Here is a 20,891-nt window from a genome sequence, read left to right as displayed (position 1 = left end):
TCAATATTGGTCCTATCAGTTACAAATCAACATCTGGACGATGAGAGGTTCATTCTTCTCAGCCTTACCTCCTGAGACTGGTAGGGACTTCCTGATCGCTCCAGCGCCAGCAGCACATCCAGATCTCCCTGCTCTGACGGCTGCAGACTCACTAGCTGCACCTCGCTCCTCCTCACGCCGGCGATGTTCCTCAGCGCCCGCTGGAAGTTGCGCCAGTAGTCTCCGATGAACTCCTCGGGAGCGATATTGGCGAAGCGCACGGCGATGGAGTTGTCCAGCGCCTGCCGGGTGACTTGGCGAACGTGCACGTTGACGTCGGCCGCCGTGGTGAAGCGGCCGTCGGTCACCGTCACGTTGAGCGGGTAGTGGCCGACGTCGAGGGGCCGCAGGGCGATGACTTTACCGTCGGAGGCGGAGACGGAAAACAAGGCGGCGCTCTCGTCGGCGGACGACGAGGAGTAGGAGGAGGAGGAGGACGACGAAGGGGCCAGGCTGTAGGTGAGGGTGTCGTAGATGTCTTGGTCGGTGGCGTGGATCTTCCCCAGCACGCCCCCGGCGTACTCGTCCACGGCGGTGGAGATGAAAATGTCCAGAGGGAGAATGGCAGGAGGGTAAACGCTCTCCTCGATGATGCGCACGCTGATGAAGGCCGTGGAGAAGAGTGGAGGTTTGCCGCTGTCTGACACCTAGTAAAAAAAAAAAAAAAAAGAAAGGTGAAGAAACATTCATGAGGAAATCATTTAAAGCAGATATCAGCTTCACGGCCGTTTCGGCTAATGCTGCGTTCAAGGCAGGCTTTTGAAACCGTAAGTTACAGCTTCAAGTCACAACTACGACTTGGTAGCGTTCCAGGTAACCCGTAGCTCGTGTTTTTACCATCCTGTTGTCTGTGAAAGTTCCCTATAACGGCCACTCGTAACTTCCGACCCGTGAACTCGTACCAGATCGAACTGGTATGACTTCACAGGAAGGAAAAACACAAAGTACGAGTTTCTTTGAACGCACCATGAGTTAGCAGCCCCCGCCCTTGTCAGGCATCAATTGGTCCTCGTGCTACGTCACCACATTCACGCGCATCCCTTGGCTGCACACACAGCCCTTCATGCCGTTCTCTCTCCTCATTGGATAACACTTGTATCCCACAAGGAAAATTTTCTCCTCGGGTTACAGCAGAGCAGAGTGACGGAGAGACTCGTGTTTAGGCTGAAATACTTCATGTAAGTGATTGCTGACGGAAAATAGGACTATTTAGGACTTATATTAACAAAAACATTCCACTGATATCTGCTTTAAGTTTTCATCTGCAAGAATTATTCATCCAACAGCAGAGGGCAATCAAGCTCTTCCACTGCTCAGGGCATCTACATCCAGTCAGCGCATTAGATACTAAAGCCGTCAAAACATGGACAGATCATGCACTTTAACACTCATACTGTCACATGGATGGTCACTGGCTCTGCAGGAAAAAAAAAAAGACAAAAAAAAACAACAACTATGACTCAAGTGTGAGTGTGAAGCTTGTGTGTAACAAGACTTCACACTTAGATCTCATATCCCATCTGCCCACTCTTTTTTTTTTTTTTTCCTCTGTTCTTTGCTCTGAGATGACACATCAACACCCAGCACCACACAGCATCGCGCCAACTCAAAGCAAATGTCCTTTATTTATGCCTCTAATACGAGGTGCACTGGGATGTACTGTAGCAGCTTTGTTGCGTTCGCCTGTTCCAATTCATTCCTTTTCTATGCAGGCTAAACGCTGTATTTAAGACTATATTTAGAGGGATTAAAGGATGGAGACGCAGAGACAAACACCGACTGGTTTGAGAGGAGGAGATAGCCAGTGAGTGAGGATGGCAGGAGAGGGACAGAGAGGGAAAAGAGGACAGACAAATACATCAGGTTGCTGTGGCTTTGACGGTTAAATCGATACAACCTCTCAACTCTGGTTTCTACTCAGCGTTGTGACTCACCTGTGCTTGGAGTAGGTAGTGTTCTTTGCTTTTCCTGTTCAGCGCCCCCATGGCCACTAGAGCTCCCTGCTGATTGATGTGGAAAGCGTCGTCCTCGTTCCCATCCGCGATAGCAAAGGTGAAAGGTGGACCGTTGTGGGAAGCGTCCCGATCGGTTACGGTGAGCAGGAGAACACTTGTGCCTTTGGGTCGATTCTCCTGTGGGATACAAGAGGGAGTGGGGGGGGTAGGGGGGTTTAACATTCGTGCTGAGAGGAGGCGGTTGTCGTGAAGCTATTCAGTTCTGTCATGTTTTACTGCAAACGGTTTTTTTTTTTCTACTCTTTCCTTTCTGAAGTGAAGATATTCACCCACAGAACACTGCTGATGTGGGAGAAATGTATTGCAACAGTGACTGTGCCAGAAACTGTCTTCATCAAAGATCTGCCGGGACCATGTTTTTTTTTTTTTTCTTCCCCAGCCTCTTTAGCAGCAGATAGAAATGTTGGTGTGTCATTTACAGTTTGCACACATCCGTGGTGTTCCGAAAAGAAATCCTATTCACATTCAATCCTTGTCTCTTTCTCTCTCTCCTAACATCACCAGCAGGTCAAAGTTTTAACTTACTGAGAAATCTCTCACGGTTTTAAACGAGAAAAGAAGTATGATCATATAACACCTGTTCTGAGGTTTTTATATTGGCTCCCTGTAAATTTTTGAATTTCAACCCTGTTTTTAAGGCCCTGCATGTCAATATCTGTCAGACATGCTTTTATCATATGAACCACGTTGACCCCATACCAAATGTGCCCCAACATTAGTATCTATTAAAAAAAGGAAGAACTCAAAACATTCCTTTTTAGCTTTGCCTTTGAGTAGTCTGGCTGATGCTTTTAGTCTAGTCTGTGTTTAGCCTTGTGGAAAGCACATTGTGCTTCAACCTGGAATGAAATGTGTTATACAAATACAGTTTTGCTTTGCTTGCTATCCAAAATGAAGTGTCACAGCATCTGATGCTCAAGTTTTCCAGTTGATGAATCCTAATTTGGTGACATCTGGCTTTTCCTCTTGTTGTTCTGAATGAGATGACTTATGACTCAAATATATTTCCTACTTTGCCTTTTTTTCAGTTGTGAAATCCAGTGTCGTCAACTCGTACTCTGCTTTCCCACTTGTCTAACAGCTGGTCCATGATGCTGTGAAGAGGCTTGTGATGTGTCCTTGTCTCTTGCTTTTCTGTGCCTGAAAGGGCTTCAGATGTGTCACCTTCCGTTGACTCTTTCAAGTCACGACTCAAAGCTCTCCTGATATTCCTGGTGATGTGTAAAGTGTGTGTGGGCTGGGCTCTGTGTGTTTTTTCCCCCTTGTTCTGTTTTAGTGTGATTCTGTGCCTCACTTTGATCAAAGTTTCCACAGCAAAGGAAAATAAAGCCGGTCAGGCTTTTTTTTTTTTCTCAGGTGCAGAGCAATGTTTCATCGTCAACTGCTGGAACTGTGCCTCCTCGGAGTATCTTTGAAATTACTTTTTCTGTTTTCTAAACAGACGGGAAAATTGGAAAACGGACCCCCTTCCCGTCTACCTTTGGGATCATTATTTGCTTCTGGTTTTTTTTGGTTTCTCAAACACAGATATAAGTGCATCTGCTTTCATTCTTCTCATCCTCACTTCCCTTTACTCCACCCAGCCATCTATTATCAGCTTTAAAACTCACGATAAATACTTTATCTGCATTCTTCTGACACTTAAGATGCAGCCTGTGTCTTCCAGTTTCCTCCCTCTCCTCGTCCTTCTTCCCTCTCATCACCTCTGTTACTGCTCCATCCTCCTACTTGCTTCTTGACATTCTAGTCGCACCGTCTCCCATTATTCCTCCCTGTTAATCCCTCTCTCTGTGTCCACTGCAATCCCCTCCTGCACCTCCCCCCCTCTCTTTCTTCCTTTCATTCCACCTCATTTTCATCTCCTCCACACACCGACCCATTTCCCCCGCTGCTCACCTGGATGATGAGGCTGTAGTTGGACTGGGAGAAGAGGGGCGGGTTGTCATTGACGTCCGAGATGTCGATGTTGATCATGGCGCTGCTTGAGAGAGGGGGCACCCCGTTGTCTGAGGCGACCACCGTCAGAGTGTACCCTGAAGTCTGACACACAGAGAGACAGACAGAGAATTAACATATGTAGGCAAAGCTGCTTTTCTAAGCGATAATGCAGCGAGTTGGGTAAACAAGCTTCCCTATTAGGCCTGACATGACTCTGATTGGATTCTGCAAAGAGTGCAATTAGTTCCTCGGTGGATTACAGTGCATGTGTACAGTCAGCATTGAATCTGCTCTTCTCTCCTCTTACCCTCTCTCTGTCCAGCTGGCGAGCAACTTTCAGCTCTCCTCTGGCCGGATCGATGGTGAAGGGGCTGCCTTGGTTCCCGTCCACGATGGCGAAGCGCACGCGATCGTAGGACGGCCCATCCAGATCCTCGGCCATCACCTTGGGAGTCAATCAACAATCTTCGATGAGACCCTTAAAGCAGAAGTGAGTGGTCCGGTCGTTTTCGCTAATGCTGCGTTCCAGGCCGGCTTTTGAAATCGTAAATTACAGCTTCAAGTCACAACTTACGACTTTGTAGCGTTTCAGGCAACCCACTCGTGTTTTTCCGACCTGTTTTACCGGTGAAAGTCACTATAACGGCCACTCGTAACTTCCGACCCGTGAACTCGTACCAGATCGAACTGGTACCACTTCACGGTCGGAAAAATACGAGTTTCCTTGAACGCACCATAACAGTCCTCGTCGCTACGTCACCACATTCACGGCGTTCCTTGGCTGCACACACAGCCCTGCATGCTGTTCTCTCTCCTCATTGGATAAAAACTGTAGGATACGATAAATGTTTTCTCCTCGGCTCAGAGCAGAGCAGAGGGACTGAGAGACCCGTGTTTCAGACCAAACACTCTATGTAAGTGATTGCTGTCGGAAGATATAACTATTTAAGACTTATATTAACACAAATATATCACTCACTTCTGCTTTAAGCTACGAAATGTTCGTGTTGACTTGCATGTTTAAAAACCTCTCTTCTCAATTAGCTTCAGGTTTCCAGTGGGTGGAAAAAAATGTCATCTGCCTCCATGAGCCAATTAGTTAAACAACATTTTATTTGAAATCTAATGACTGTCTGGGAGTTGTTAAGAACACCTACACAGTCCTTATGAAGCAGTTCTTTTTTCAGTGAACACTTAATAAATATAAATTTGTTTTTTTCAAATTAACTTCTGTCTTTAATTAGTTGTCATTAATTGCTGTTTATATTTTGGGAGACATGCTTTGAAACCTCTGACTTCTTCATTTAATCAACAGAAAATTAACTAGCAACTGTTTTAATAATCATTTCATCATAGTTGAGGTATATTTTCTTGTTCCTTGTTTCCAAATTTTCAGATTTTCCCACTGGAGTCTGAAACACTTTCAATCAATTGATCAGTTTATAGAGGAAATAATCAGTATCTTGACAATCAATAAAATCGTTAGTTGCAACCCCCCCCTGTGGCGACGTCATACAGATAAGCATGACCTTTTCCTTGTCCCCTTCACACTCCTCCAACACTTACACACACAGAAAGACGCACAATATTAAATCCCACCAACCGTTACATATTGAAAGGAATCCCCGGGGAAATCAGCAGACAGTGAAGATTTACAACTCTGAGACAATGGCGGGTAATAAAATCTAATTTCATGATCGATAATTTATATTCAGGTACATTAGACACAGATAAATGACCATAAGCAGCGGCGTTTTATGCGTTTGGAGGAGAGGAGAGGTGAGCAGCGGCGGTGGTGGTGGTGGTGGTGGTGGTGGTGGTAGACCGGAATAGATTTAACATGCAAAAGATAGAAAGCGCCTTATCTCTCATAGAGGCTTAATGAGTCAAATGCCTTTTAATTAAACTGTTTGAGCATGTGTGTCAGATAATGCTGGAGAACAGGGGTGCAGCGAGCATGAAGAGCATTGGTCCTAATTTAGCTGTGCCACCAGATGGTGATTTGCCACAGGTGCAGATACGTGATAAGTGTATTCAGCGAGTAATGGACAAGAGAGGAGGAAACCTGTGAGGGAGCAGATGAACGACCGAGCGAGAGAGAGAATGAAGCGGCACATTTAGCTGGAGGAAAGTCAAGACAGAAAAAGAAATCTTTCACCCTGGATGCACTTTGATATTAATTAGATGTTATTTCCCCACAACAAGCACCTAACTGTATGTAAACACAAGTATGCGCATGTTCTCACCGCCATCACAGTTTTTCCCAGCTCCGTGTCCTCGCTGACGACGGCCGTGTACACATCCTGGCTGAAGACGGGCCCGTTGTCGTTGACGTCGGTCAGGTTGATGTTCACGGTGGCTATGTCGCTGAGCGGCGGCGAGCCACCGTCCGTAGCCTCGATGGTGATGTAGTACTCGTGGGAGGCCTCGTAGTCCAGCGGCACAATCACGAAGATGTCACCTGAGGAGAAAGAGACACAGGGAGAGAGTCAAGAAAAGGTAACAGAGGCCTACTGGTGTCACATTGTGAAAATTATCTGGAAATACCACAATGATACAACAGCATACACACACAAAAAAACATTTTTTTCCCCATATGCAAACAATTTCATCCGAAATGTGTCACAAACCGCGAGTCAAATCAACGTCTGCCTCTAGCGCTCATTTGAAATTCAAAAGTTGTGTCCGACTCTGCGGCTTTAACTTGCATTAATGCTCACAGCTGGACACCAGAGCAGCATCCTGTCCCCCTTCTTTCTTTTTTTTTTTTGTTCCCTGTGGTTCTTCACTGCGTCACAGTCCACCACACCAAAACCGGGTGTTGCTTTTGAAATTCAAGTAAAGTTCAGTTTGCAGTTTGGGCCTTATTTATAGATTTCATTTGCAAATGCCCACACACGGGGTGAGGTGTCTGGTTTGGTGCCATTTTTGTCGGCATCACACATGTTTAGATGGGAACGCAGGCAGTAGTGTTAGTTAGAGTATGGGCAATGTGGCTCTAGATAATTAGCCCTGTGGTGGTGTTAGGATAGGAGTTGTGGAATTTATTTAGAATAAATTTAAACTTTAAGAATTAATTGTCCTTCATTGGATCAGAAGTAGTAGAACTGTACTAATCTGTTGATGTGATTTATTTCATGGTGGTGCATACCAGTATGTGGGTCCACCCGGAACATGCCGTGCTCGTTCCCGCTGATGATGCTGTAGGAGATCTCTCCGTTGGCCTCGGTGTCCCGGCTGGCCGCCTGCACTCTGAGCACCTGCGTGCCCACCGCCACGTCCTCCGACACGGTGGCTGTGTATTCGCGGTGCTCGAACACCGGCGGGTTGTCGTTGATGTCCAGGACGGAGATCACCACCTGGCACAGGGAGGAGAGACGAGGCGAGCCCTGGTCGCTGGCGCGGGCTTTCAGCTCGTACACCGACTGCACCTCGCGGTCCAGGGGACGCTCCAGGCTGATCACCCCGGTGTGCTCGTCGATGGAGAAATAGCCATCAGCAGAATTGACCAACGAGTAGAGGATGTCGCTATTGAGGCCTGGAATGAAAGACAAATCACATTTTGGTGAATTAGTTATATTATGACAGCTCCTTGTTTCCAACCTGTCCTCTGGCTGAACCTCCCGTCTACATCCTGGCAGTCAAATAAGGATTTTTTATATAATTATAAAGCAAGGTTATGAATTTAGACTTGGATTTGTATTTGATTTTTTTTACTGTTTTTCTTTGAGGTAATGGGGGAGATTATTTTTGGATTATTCTGTTATATATATTTATGTGATATTATGTATGGGTTATTTAAGTTTTTATTGGTATATTTGTGTTTATTCTTTGTATGTTGTCATTATTTTGAGTCTTATGTAGACGATTTATATCCTGTATGTATTTTCATTCAATTTCAAGCTGGTGAGTAAAATGTTATCATCGCCAATAGGGCTGGTGGCTACATCAATACTGACACTCCTTCAAAACAAGCCTACTGATTTAAATATTGACGTATTGATTACAGGCCGATTGATATCGTCTCTTTCTATTCTTGTTCCGGAGCATCCATCTCTCGCACAGCTTCTGATAAAACAGGAAGCTGTGAGCGTCTAATCCACGCTCTCCTCATAACTCATGTCCTCCCACTAGCAAGACGCTCCCAGCAACAAGACAGAGACGGATCACAATAATAATCATAATGCCTTTCTGCAGGTGGCCTCCATTTGAAATGCGCTATTATATTCCCATTTATCAGGTAAGTCCGCCCCCCCCAACCCCAACCCCACCCCACCGCCCACCCCCACCCCCGCCTCAACCCATCCTCCGTGGATCTCATTATCGCGCTGAAGAGACTACCGTGGGGAGCCCTGCTTATACGCTTTCCCATCACTTTAATCTGGTTTGATCATCCTTGTGACAACTGCTTAATGGTGGGGAACTGTTAAAGAGAACTGAGCTGAAATCACGACTGGTTATATTTCTTAATGCAAACGGTTCTGATTGTACGCTCAAGCCTGATTTGATATTAAAAAAACGAGTTGGATTAATTAATCTACGACATTCAATTAATCAGAGATGTTTTAGTCATGTATGATGGTAACTGAATATCTTTGATACAAACAAACCATTGTGTTAATCAAGAAAATAAAGAACCCAATCATTCAACAGTGAAAATAATGTTCACTCGCAGCTCCATTGTACAGGACGTTTATTCAGTGCACAGGAACCGCTAACTGATCTCAGGTTTCATTTTGTGGACAGCTGTTCTTTTTCAGCTGTACTTTTTCATTAGCTTCAATTGGATGCCAGATTGTCAGGAACAAGCTTGGCACAGCAAAGTGGACCGAGCAGAGAACCGATTCAGTTCCTGTACAACTGAGCAGCAGGCAAAAACCAAATGGAGGTAAGAAAAAAAACCAGCAAGGTAGCACAGAGGGCGAAGGGAGACAGACAGATCTGGGCAGAGTGATAAAGGTCAGAGCAGAATTAAAGAAAGAATGTGCACTTGCATAACTTTGGTTTATCACAGATCAAGGGCACCAGTCTGGGTCTGATTGTCTGTCTGGTTCATAACCATTGCACACTGATAAGTGCTGCCTCTCCGAGATTGTAGCAGCAGGCTGAACCGAGGAGCGGCGATGTGGGGAACTATCAAACGTCTTCCAGCCAAACGGGCAGGCGGATTGCAGAGGGCTGTGGCACACAGCAACTAGTGCCAAGAACAAGTCCACGCAGAGACATGCAGAGTCAAATATCGATGGAAGATAAAGAAACTCTTTTCTCCAAGGGAGGGGAGGGTTACATTAGGCTTCCAATTTTGATGGTTGGCTGCAAGACAGTTGACTGGAGCCTGAGTGAACTGGGTCAAAGCTACAACGTCTATTTTTCTCGCGCTCTCTGTGTGTCTGTGTCGGGCTTTGCCGGTTCTGCTTCAAGCTCGCGCCTAAATCAAAAGTCGAAATGGTAGATGCACATGCACAGAGAACTCTAAATGTGTGTGATAACGCCTGAGTGTGAGACAAATACTAATCAAACCGCCCTCTGCTTCCACTCAGTGTAACTCTAAATAATTACTGCTCCTGGCTAAACTGCAGGCAGCACCTTATTTTTCTCCACCTTTTCTTCAAGTACCCTTATCCTTGATATTCAAAATGTGAAGCTTTTTGTGCCAGAAAAGCCCCAAGGAAGAAATGTCTTAATACCAGCACTTTCCTTTTACCATTTAATGTTTCTCTCTGAGGGACCTAATTTGAGCATTCCTTTCATTATGTCAAGCTGTCAGCCCATCCAAAATGAGGAACCAGAGAAGGGGCTAAAAAGAGGGGGTTTTAGAGGGTGTTGATTCTCTGGCAGTGAAGAGACTGAAATGGTTCTTTAAGCTTGAATGTCTTGCTTCGCTAAACCAAAGGTATAATCTGAAGTGACAGCTCTAACAGCTCCCTGGATTAAATCTCAAGGTGTTTAAATGACTGTTAAACTGCAACGGCTCTAAGTTCGCGGTCTTGCCCGTGTGTAAACCTCTCAGTGGTTGGCACTGCTTTGCTGAAAGGTGAAGACACCCGAGATAAATATGAAGCCCAGTGGCTTTGCACCAGGCAAATGGAAAATTACAATCATCCCTTTTGAGAATTCAGCTTGAAGAGAGAAGAATTTCATTAGAGTGTAATGGAGCTTTTAATTTGAGGGGTTTATCATTCATGAAATTCCACATTTGTTATCCCTCCCTCTTGCCATTTAGTGTAATGCAGTTGCATAATGGGAAGATAATAACCTGGGCATTGTTAGTCAGCCTTGAGCCGAGACACATATGCAGACAGTATACCAATGCAGCCAGAAAACCTCTTTTGAAGTATTCTTTTTGGGGCTTTTTTTATTTGATAGCATAGTTGAGAGAGACAGGACATGGGGAGGCAGAGAGAGGGAATGATATGCAGTAAAGGGCCGCCCGATGCAGGATTCATACCGGGGCCGACTGCAGCGAGGACTATAGCCTCCCACTGTGCCACACAACGCCCCTTTATGAAGTATTCTTGAGTTAAAAGTGGTCGCTACTTTATTGTGACTTTGACGACTGCACTGGGATGCCCTTAATTGCATTTTAAGAATAATGTACGGGTATCTGTGCTTCATAATTAACTTTCCCCTGACTCAGCAGAAACTAAAACTGAATGAAAGCAGATTTACCTGAGAGCTTCGAGTGTCTGCAAAGTTACTGAAACATAGCTCTGATGCTTTATTATTGATTCAGTGCACTGAGGCAGAATTTCTACAACTTTCACAATTTAAAAATTATTAAAAATGAGAACTCTCCAAACAGTAAAAGAAGAGAGACATGAATAGCATGATTTTAAGATCCATTTGTAATTGACTGTCTACCACTAACATCATCATACAATGAGACAGAAAGGGAGGCAGTGAAAAAATTTGAAGTTTTGTCCGAGATAAAGGCTAAGGTAAAGTCTTTTTCTTTTTGAACCACATTTTTAAATCACATTTTTAATGTTTTAATAATAGACCTAAGATGGTGTCTAATGGTACTTTCTTTCTAATCGATTGTTCACCAAAAACCTCTGTTGAATTGCAAAGGTCCAATCATAACTTATCAACCGTAAAGGGAGCTGCAGGCCTTAGATTACTCCACACCTTTAAATTGTGTGCATGGATCCATAGTAAGAACAACACCCTCTATATAAAGATATTGAAAAATAGTGTATTTCTTGGTAGCCTTTCCAAAAGTAAAGTCACAAGAGCTGATAATCCATGTCTCCTCAGTTGATGAGGATACTGGCCTTTTGTCTCGGAAATATTCATGCCTGATTTACAAGTCACCTGGAAACTTTAAAACGGAGCCACTTTTTGAAAGAAAGGTCCTTTGTTTCAAAAATGGCAATGCATTTCAAACAGTAAATTGACAAGCTGACACATACTGTAAAGTCCGGGTGTCTGATTCTTTATCAGTTATTTTGATAATATGAGAAAGTGTTGCCTTTTAAGACTTAAAGTAAAGTAAAGTAAGGATTCCTCACCAGTGTCGATGTCGTTTGCCTGCAGTTTGGCCACGTATGTGCCCGTCTCTGTGTTCTCAAAGACTGTGAAGGTGTAGGGATCGGACGAGAACTGCGGCGGGTTGTCGTTGAAGTCTTCCACGGTGATGTGGATGTCGGCCTCGCAGTACCGCCCTCCTCCATCCACCGCACGCACTTTGAACCTGTGCTCCTCTTGCTCCTCTCGGTCCAAGGGCTGCAGGGTCTTCAACTCTCCTGCAGGCGAGACAGAGCTACTTTGAACAAAAACCCACAGACATGTAGGCTACACTCTTCTGGGAGAGTAAGTCGAGGTAATTTGTGAAACATCAAAGCCTTTCCTTTGATACAGAATCAATCTGTGCAATTAATGACAAGGGTAAGTTTGTGTATAAGAGAACAAAACGTGTATATTCTACAGCTCTGTTGCTCCCTTGTCTGCAGTCAAAGCATGGAAACAGAGAGAAGAGAGGGGAACAAATAAGTAATTGAAGCACAGTGGGGGGGAGAGAAAGGTAAAGAGAGTGGGGTGATGAAGGGAAACAACAGTGTTGGCAGCTAAGATCAGCTTGGAATAGTGGCAGCCAACATTACCACAGCCTCTCTGGAAAACTCCAGAGCCTCTTGGCGGTCCTCATCTGCAATAATCCTACTTGTCTGCGCTGAGAGAAAAAAAAAAAAAAAAAAACATTCCCTCTCCATAACAGTAGCGCTGCTGTGAGAGACTCAATAGTGAGTGTTGTCAAAAGACAGCTGGATGGCATTGTTGCCTTATTGTCTTGCCTTGGTGTCAAGCCTCTCAGCTGAATCTTGCTGTTAATCAGGGATCCTGTGCAACAGCAGATGTGTTGGATGCCTGTTTAAATCTACTGGATTAGTTAGTTTGGTCTAATAATGATTTTACTTTGCATTTCTTAAAACAAACAAACAATAAAAAAAAACAGGTTGGTGGTGATTAACTGGCATTGTTTTCCTCTCCTTTTTTATTCTTTCTTTTCTCATCCCAGCAACCAGCCGGGCTGCTGATTTAGGTCTCCCAGGAGACATTATTTGGAGGCAAGTATAGAAGCATTTGAATTGAATTGTTTGACTCTGTATTTTATATGCCACTGTGGCTCTTTCAGTTACCCTGGAGGAGAATGTTCTTGGCTATTAGAAAAAAAGAAGAAGAAAAAAGCGAATCAGTAAATAACAACTGGGCATAAGAAACTTGCTGGTCTCCTTCATGGTTGATGGTGATTTGCACACACAAACACACAGAAATAAAAACAGTCAAACTTTGCAGAGGGATCACTATTCCTGAATCGTACGAATATGAATTGAAGACTGCTGTCATGCTGAGCTGCCTTTTTCATTTTGTGACTCGAAGCAGAGGGCTGTGAGTGAGCAAAGACTTTAACATGAGTGTCCCACATACTGCTCCCTGAAATTCTGAATAACCTACAACAGAGCTAGAATCAAATGTAACAACAAAATGGATAAGGACACAGATGGATTCAGAAAAGAAAGACATATGAATAACATATATCACATTCTACTCTTTCAGATCATCATTTTTACACTGACCCTAAAACATCACACGATGCTGCCAGGACACACATACACACCTGAATTGGAATCAATGACGAACAATTCGGATCCAACTCCCTGGAGCTCGAAAGAGATTTGGGCGTTTGAGCGAATGTCAGCATCTGTGGCAGAGACCTGCAAGATGAGCCTGCCGGCAGGGGAGTCCTCTGGGACGCTCTCGCTGTATACAGACTGGTGTAGGGAGGGGAAGAAATTAAAGCAAATACTTGGAAGACGAAGGCACAGCAAACTGAAATTTACTGCTGACATTACACAAAACGGGAGTGGGGAAAAAAGACGATATACCTTTTCGCATACAGGGCTGTTGTCATTAGCATCCAGCACCTTGACTTCCACAACGGCCTTGGCAGTGAAGATGCCGTCACTGGCAGTGATGTTAAGGAGATAATTGTCCTTCTCTTCACGGTCCAAGGGCTTTCTGACAGAGACCTTCCATTCATTCTGAATATGTTCGATGGCAAATTGGCCGAGCGGGTCCCCTCCTGTTTGGTGTAAAAAAAAAGAATAAACCTCGTCAGAATGACCATCAGCTCGGAAGCAGGAAGCAGCCTGAGCCACGAAAAGGAAACAAGGATAAGGATCTGTCCTCGATCGTAAAATCCACTCCACTAAATATCAATAAATAATCACTGAAATCATGTCTCGACTACTCACTCTCGCTACTTCACAAATCATTACCACTAAATCACCACGTAATCACGTTTGGTACACAAGCATTCCTACAAACCAAAAGGAAACAGACCAGTGTTGAAAAATGTACGTGAACTAATGGTAGAGCTGGTTCCTGATTTCTCTTGATATTTCCAGACTTGGCATAGTTATTCACACTTGCTAATTAGCACCAGAGGAAGTATTTTTCCCCAGTCTATTTCAAAGCATTATTCAGATAATTATACATTTCTGTATTATGATGACCTAAATATTTGCCTAGAGCTTGGGCAGATTAGGCAATAACTCAGACTCCTAAGAGATAATAGGACTGTGTAATGTTTCACAGATGAGATATTATCATCATATTAAGTGGCATAAACGGATAATCCCCCCCTAAGCTCTGTTTATGAAAAACTGTTACACAAAGGAGTAGGGAGTAAACTCTCTGGGCTTACTAATTATCTGATTTGCAAAATAATAAAACGCCCACCTGTGATGAAGTAGTTCACTTGTTTATTGATGTCCTCAGAATCATCATCCGTGGTGCTGAGGATTGCGATCACCCCGCTGGGAGGAGGGTCATCTTCACTCACTGTGCCTTTGTAGATCTCGGCAGTGAAGCGGGGTGGGTTGTCATTCACATCGGCAACTGTTACTTCCACTTTGGTGCCAGTAACATGTTGGACTATATCCCCTTGGTCTGTGGCCAGGACAGCCAGTGTGTATCTACTCATCTTCTCGCGATCTAGTTCTTTCAAGGTGGTCACCCATCCAGTTTCACTATTGACAGCGAAGAGCCCGGAGATCTCCTGCGAGTTCTGCTTGGGGTCCAGGCTGTAAACCACGTGGCCGTTGGTTCCAGAGTCGTGGTCGGAGGCTTTGACTTGGATCACTTGAGTCCCACTTGAGAGGTTTTCCACGATGACAGCCTCATACGGGTCAGACTCAAACACAGGCTTGTTGTCATTCAGATCCTTGACTTGGATGTTTACATTTACAGATATGACTATGTCGTAGTTCTCATGCTTGGTCTGGGCAAGCAAAGTAAGTTGGTACCATTTGGTGGTCTCGTGGTCAAGGCTCTTCTGTAGTTTCAAGGCTCCACTGTCTCTGTCTACAACAAACACCTCATCTTCGTTGCTCTCGGGAGTGTTGCCCCTCACAAGGCTGTAGATGACCGGTTGCTCACTCTCTGCCTGAATCACATCAATTTCTGTGCCAATGGGAAGGTCCTCAGCAATCGTGTAGCGGTAATGTGGTTCAGCAAATTTGGGAATTGGGGTCTCTGGTGCAACGATCCTGATGTAAACCTGTACAACTGAATGTTGGGTTGGATTCCCGGTATCCTTTGCCCTCACAAAGAATGCGTACAGCTCATTTTCAAGTCCAATGAGACTCTCTTTGGTTTCAATGACCCCAGAGGTTGGGTGGATTTTGAAGTTCTCTTCCACGTTTTCAACATCTGCTTCTATTGAATATTCAATGTCAGCATTGCTTCCCTCATCCATGTCTGAAGCAGCAATCTTAACCACAGAGGTTCCCCTTGGGACATCTGATGCAATTGTGGCTTTGTACTCAGCTGCTCTGAATTGTGGGGCATTGTCATTGAGATCTGTGAGAATGACATTGACGATACAAAAACCAACTTTTCCGCCGCCATCTCTAGCTATGAGGGAAATAGGAATGACCTTTTCAATCGTGTTCTCACGATCAAGACTTTCAAGAGTGAAGATCTCTCCATTGTCATTGATAGAAAACTTGTCTTTTGCAAAGTCATTTACGATGTGGTATGTTATTTGCCCATAAATGCCCTCATCGTCATCTGTTGCCTTTGCTTCGGCTACCAATGTACCAACAGGTGAGTTTTCAACAAGCTCCACTACATAGTCCATCTGAGAGAAGGTGGGGTTATGGAAGTTGGCACCAATAACTGTGACCTCGACAAGTGCTGAGCTCCTGAATACACCGTCAGATGCCGACACATTGAGGTTGTACAGAGACCGCATATGTGGCCTCCGGTGGTTGGAAATGGTTATGGCACCTGTGCGTTTGTCAATGGCAAAGTTCTGATCTTCATTTCCAGATATAATTGAGAACTCCAACTTGTTGGAGTCTGAACTGTCGGCATCTGATGCTTGGACTTGGGTGATGAAGTGTCCACGTGGGGCCAGCTCGCTGATGGTGGTTTTGTAAGTGTGCTCTGTAAACGTTGGAGCGTTGTCATTCAGGTCGGTCACATCTATCGTCACTATGACGTCACTGGAAAGAGCTGGAACACCTCCGTCTACAACGCGGACTCTTAACTTGTGCTGCTGGATCTCCTCATGGTCGAGCATTTGAGCTGTAGAAATGAATCCTGTGTTGCGATCGATGGTGAAATAATCTGAGCTCTTCCCCTTTTCCTCAACCAACTGAAAGAATAGTTCTTGGTTATTACCAGTATCAGAATCTTTGGCGTCAACTTGCAAAACCGATGTACCAATGACAGAGGCCTCAGAGATGTTAGCGTAGTAGGTCTTTGGCAGGAACATAGGGGTATTGTCGTTTACATCTTCGAGAATGATATCAACGAACACGTCCGAGTGCGCTCCAGTCAGCGAGTCTGTGGCTCTAACATTTAACTTGTATGCAGGATGTGTCTCAAAGTCCAACGGCTGAATCACATGAATAACGCCTGTGTTGAAATCTATTGAGAACTGTTTGAAAGGATCTCCCTCAGAGATGGTATACACGATACGAGGGCTTTCAGAATCATTGGCCTGTACATGAAGCACAGGTGTGTGGAGCTGAATGTTTTCAGGGATTTCAATGCTGTAAAAAGGCTTCTCAAATATAGGCATCGCTCTGTTCACCACGGTTACTGGCACCTCCACTTCAGCTGAGAGTACTGGCTCTCCATTATCTTTTGCCATGACAACGATGACAAAGTCAGTGTTGAGGGATTCCTTCTCAAATTTCTTTCTCAGGGAAATTTCACCAATGGAGCTGATTTGAAAGTGCTCCTGCTGCTCTTTCAGATGATAATGGATATCTGCATTAGAACCAATGTCCTTGTCCACTGCTGTGACCTGTCTGATGACCTGGCCTTCCTCTGCGTCCATTTGGACTAAGGCGTGATAGGGAAGGTTCACAAACATAGGTTTGTTGTCATTCACATCTTCCACCGTCACAGTCACTAAAACATGAGCCATCTCTTCAGATTTGTCCTCTCTTGTGACTTCAACTATGATATCAAATGTGTCCTGTGCCTCGCGATCGAATGGGATCCCAGTGGTTGAGACAACTCCAGATGTGCGGCTGATTGCAAATCTGCTGTCAGGGTTCAAAATTTTATAGAACAGAGGCTCGTTCACTTGGTTCCCAACGGCAGCAATGACTGCTAGTGTTTTCCTCTCTGAAGAGTTTTCTTGGACATAGGCTTTGTAGGACTCCCTGGTGAACTTCAGCTTGCTCTCCTTGTTTTCTTTAACATTTATCTTTACCGTGGCAACAGTGGCAAATCTACCATCTGACACCCTAACCTTTAACTCATATCGACTCCTCAACTGTGTGACATTCTGAACAGAGATTACGCCTGTGATTGGATCCATCTTGAATTTGTCGCCAATGTTTCCCTCAGAGATGGAGTAAAGGAGTTTGGAGTTGGGCTCGGAGTCTGAGTCTGTAGCATTCATTTGAATCACTTCCACGCCTTTGTATGTTGGCACTATGACAGTTGTCTCATACAGTTCTTGGCTAAAAACTGGTGAGCAGTCATTAACATCAATCACTTCAATGGTCACGTTGGCTGCAGTCTCTGCAAACAGGCGTGGCATTCCTAGATCATGAACCTGGACTGTGAAGCGGAAAACACTCTGCTGTTCATAATCCAACGCTGTTGTAATTCTGATGGCTCCGGTGCTTGAGTCAATGGCGAAATATTTGTGTGCGAACGGTTCCACAATTTGATAGACGAGCATGGCATTTCGGTCGCAATCAGCATCGGAGGCACGGATGACAAAAGGAGTGTTTTCATAGGTCAGAACGACGCTGTTGACGGGAGCGGATTCGCTGATTAGTCCCTTGAATTCCTTCTGCAGGAACACGGGTGCATTGTCATTTTCATCCTTCAGGTGAATCTGCAGTGTTGTGTTGCTGGCAATACCAGCCATGTTGGTGCCCTGTATGATGAGCTTGTATTGGGGGGTGGCCTCATAATCTAAAGCTCTCTGGGTCACAACCACTCCAGAGTTTGGATTTATATCAAATGCATTATTGATGTTGCCATCCTTTATTTGATAGAAGACAGATGACTGGCTGACAGCTGTGACCAAGCTCACAAAGCTCCCCGGGTGGGCAGACTCACTGATTTCTGCAGAGAACTCCTTTTCAGCGAATCTGGGAGATGCATTATCAGAAACTGTTACCACAATTTGTACTGCGGCTGTGGTTGACAGTGGAGGTGCTCCATTATCCGATGCTTTAACAGTGAGTTCAAACTGGGTCTTGCTGTTGCGATCCAGCTCCTTGGCCACTGTGATTGTCCCAAGAACCGGGTCGATGGCAAATGAGTTTGCAACATTTCCTGTAAGACAGAGAAAAAAAAAGAATAATATGTTTATGTGGCTGTTCTTGAAATGTTTTCATCCTGACCTGTGATGGCAAATGATGCCGAACCAGTGTTTCCCATGCATTGATTTATCTGTGGCGGCCGGCCACAATATCAACACTGATATTGATTTTCTACTTTTTTTCCTTACTGTTTCAAATGGGTAAAATCTTATTTCACTGCAGAGCAGGGCGCAGCGCATTAATTTGCTCAGCCCGTGCCTGCCCTCACCCCCACCCCCTGCTCCTTTTCTCTCTCTGGAGAGGGAGAACTGCTCATGCAAGTGGATAATGTTAATGTTAAGCCTTAAACTCTGATGCTGAGCATTTGCTTCCCACATCCACATGAATAGTGAACAATATTCACAAAGATGCAAACAGGCAGACAGTCTGTACCAGAGGGGTTAGCAAACCAGAGCACCTGGACACTTAAGAAAACACATGTGGGGAAGCCTATAACAGTCTGACCAGCAGGATTAGCTACCCAATTTATTTGTTTAGAATATTTCCAGGCGTCAAATTGTGCTGCTGTGGCGGCCCGGCGCAGAAAGAGAAGGTCAGCGAGGAAAAGCTGTAGCTAATGAAGAGAGTGATGTAGGAGAGGGGGAGGAGGACAGCAGCCAACACGCTGCTGTGGGAGAGCCAGCCAGGGCAGCAGCAACAGGTGAGATTGACAGCACGCACAGACACGGAGCTGTGGATATTGCTCTGTTATTTATTTATCACATCATACTTGGCAATGGAAATATTTGAAATGTAGCATTTAATATATATGTGAGGCATTATATACTATCAGCTCACACTACAAGGAGAAACTACAAATTCAATCTAGCTTCATTTTGCTACGTGATGTACCTGGGAGACGTTTTTGGTGAGCATTTGAGATAAAGGTTTAAAAAGTTTCCTTTCCCTCAACATTAGATCTCAGTTTCTCTCAGTTTAAAACCAAGCCGTACAGCCTAATAACATGAAGTCATCTTGACTATTTCAAATATGCATGTATTCAAACAACTAGCCAATCACCGCATGTTTCTTGTTCCCATATAGCAGCCAATATGACTGTGGGAAAGTCTGAGGGGTGGGGGTATGCCCGACTCCCACGTATTTTGGAGAGCCTACGGACACGGTCCTCAATATTCACCCGGTCTCTGTAAAGTATTCCATTCATGATCATGATCCAGTGGGCAGCAGGACTGTAGATGACTCATGCATTTTTTACGAGCTGATTTCATTTGCATCTTTTTACAATGAAAGCTTTCTGCTGTGAGGAGAAAAAAAGAAAAAAAAAGGAAACCATGGCTCTGCAGAGTGCCACCGCAAATGTGTGTATATCTACCTGATTCGATGCTGTAGACGATCTCGGCGTTGTGGCCCTTGTCTTTGTCGAGAGCTGTGACCTGGAGCGCAGCCGAGCCCACGGCAGCAGATTCAAACACACGTCCGGAGTAAGGTGTGCCTACAAACCAGGGCGCGTTGTCGTTGGTGTCGTCCACATTGACAATTACACGCACAAGGTTCCTTTTCACTGGGATGTCCTGGTCTCGAGCCTAGAGGGGGAGACATTTTTTTTTAAGGGACAGAAGAATAGGAAGAGGGAGGGAGAGTGTGAGAGACCTGGAGGGATCATTCCTTCTGAAGTATTCACAACACAAAACGACTCATGTTTTTGCAAAGCACAGACACAAACTCCACTGATTCATACCATAACGGTGAGGATGTGTTGATGCATCGTCTCATGGTCCAGTCGCTCCGCGGTGTACAGAGTGCCAGTCCCCGGGTCTAGTCTGAACTTCCGCAGGCTGAACGGATCGGTGCTGCTGAGGAGCGTAAAGGTCAGTTTATTCTTCTCGTCCCTGTCCACAGCGCTGATCTGCATGACCTCGCTCCCCGCCGGCGTGTCTTCGGGGACATTGATAACATACGCCTGCTGAGAGAACTGTGGCCGGTGGTTGTTGGTGTCAATGACACGGATAAGAACCTACAGGGGGGGGAAATAAAATAGCAGAGAAATGTGTTTTTAGTCGCCTCTTGAATCATGCATGTAATTTATTTATCAGAGCACAAAGAACTGTTGCATTTCAGAGCATAATTACGCAGAAAAAAAAAAAATCAATCCACTGTTACAACTTGCTGCTGCTCATTTCTTTGATAAAAAGCCTGAAGGCAGGATACATCTACAGCTGTGAGTTGGATTTCCAACCCAGTGATTACCTGAGTTCTTGTGTATTATGCAGATATGCACCAGATCGATTGCGTATGATAGCAAAAGCAATATTCTACGTTCACTTGATGCTGCTAAGGGTGAAAACAAGAAATCAATACTGAATAACCACAGTGCAGCTAAACGAAATCAGATGTAGGTCAGCACAGGTGATTCAATCGAAAGAACGGCGAGCACTGACTGTAGAGAGAGAGAGAGAGAGATTCTAATAACATGTCTAAGAGCAATGTAACTTTCAAGGTGGTTGAATATGTTTCATTGATACTGTTTTATAAATGCTATGCTGATGTATTCACAAACTCAAATGCATGAAATACATTTCTACACATTGTTGCTTCTTGC

At 44.7% G+C, this 20,891-nt stretch overlaps 1 protein-coding gene across 4 annotated transcripts in view; it reads right to left on the bottom strand.

The window, feature by feature from the left end:
• fat1a (FAT atypical cadherin 1a) overlaps nucleotides 1-20,891 on the bottom strand; it is a 140,595-nt gene that overhangs the window by 10,957 nt on the left and 108,747 nt on the right. For all 4 annotated transcript variants that reach the window (XM_083980590.1, XM_083980591.1, XM_083980589.1 and 1 more), the window contains 12 exons: nucleotides 20,031-20,306; nucleotides 19,665-19,875; nucleotides 14,232-18,305; nucleotides 13,376-13,572; nucleotides 13,108-13,261; nucleotides 11,504-11,737; nucleotides 7,144-7,530; nucleotides 6,239-6,453; nucleotides 4,300-4,437; nucleotides 3,951-4,094; nucleotides 1,974-2,171; nucleotides 69-686 (listed from right to left, as the gene is read on the bottom strand). In XM_083980590.1, the coding sequence (XP_083836716.1) occupies nucleotides 69-686; nucleotides 1,974-2,171; nucleotides 3,951-4,094; nucleotides 4,300-4,437; nucleotides 6,239-6,453; nucleotides 7,144-7,530; nucleotides 11,504-11,737; nucleotides 13,108-13,261; nucleotides 13,376-13,572; nucleotides 14,232-18,305; nucleotides 19,665-19,875; nucleotides 20,031-20,306 (6,846 nt within the window). The remainder of the gene's footprint in view (nucleotides 1-68; nucleotides 687-1,973; nucleotides 2,172-3,950; nucleotides 4,095-4,299; nucleotides 4,438-6,238; nucleotides 6,454-7,143; nucleotides 7,531-11,503; nucleotides 11,738-13,107; nucleotides 13,262-13,375; nucleotides 13,573-14,231; nucleotides 18,306-19,664; nucleotides 19,876-20,030; nucleotides 20,307-20,891) is intronic.

This window comes from Trachurus trachurus (assembly GCF_905171665.1).
Source record: "Trachurus trachurus genome assembly, chromosome: 1".
Taxonomy (NCBI): domain Eukaryota; kingdom Metazoa; phylum Chordata; class Actinopteri; order Carangiformes; family Carangidae; genus Trachurus; species Trachurus trachurus.
The sequence above is the reverse complement of the archived record's forward strand: the minus strand, read 5'-3'. Positions and strand labels throughout refer to the sequence as shown.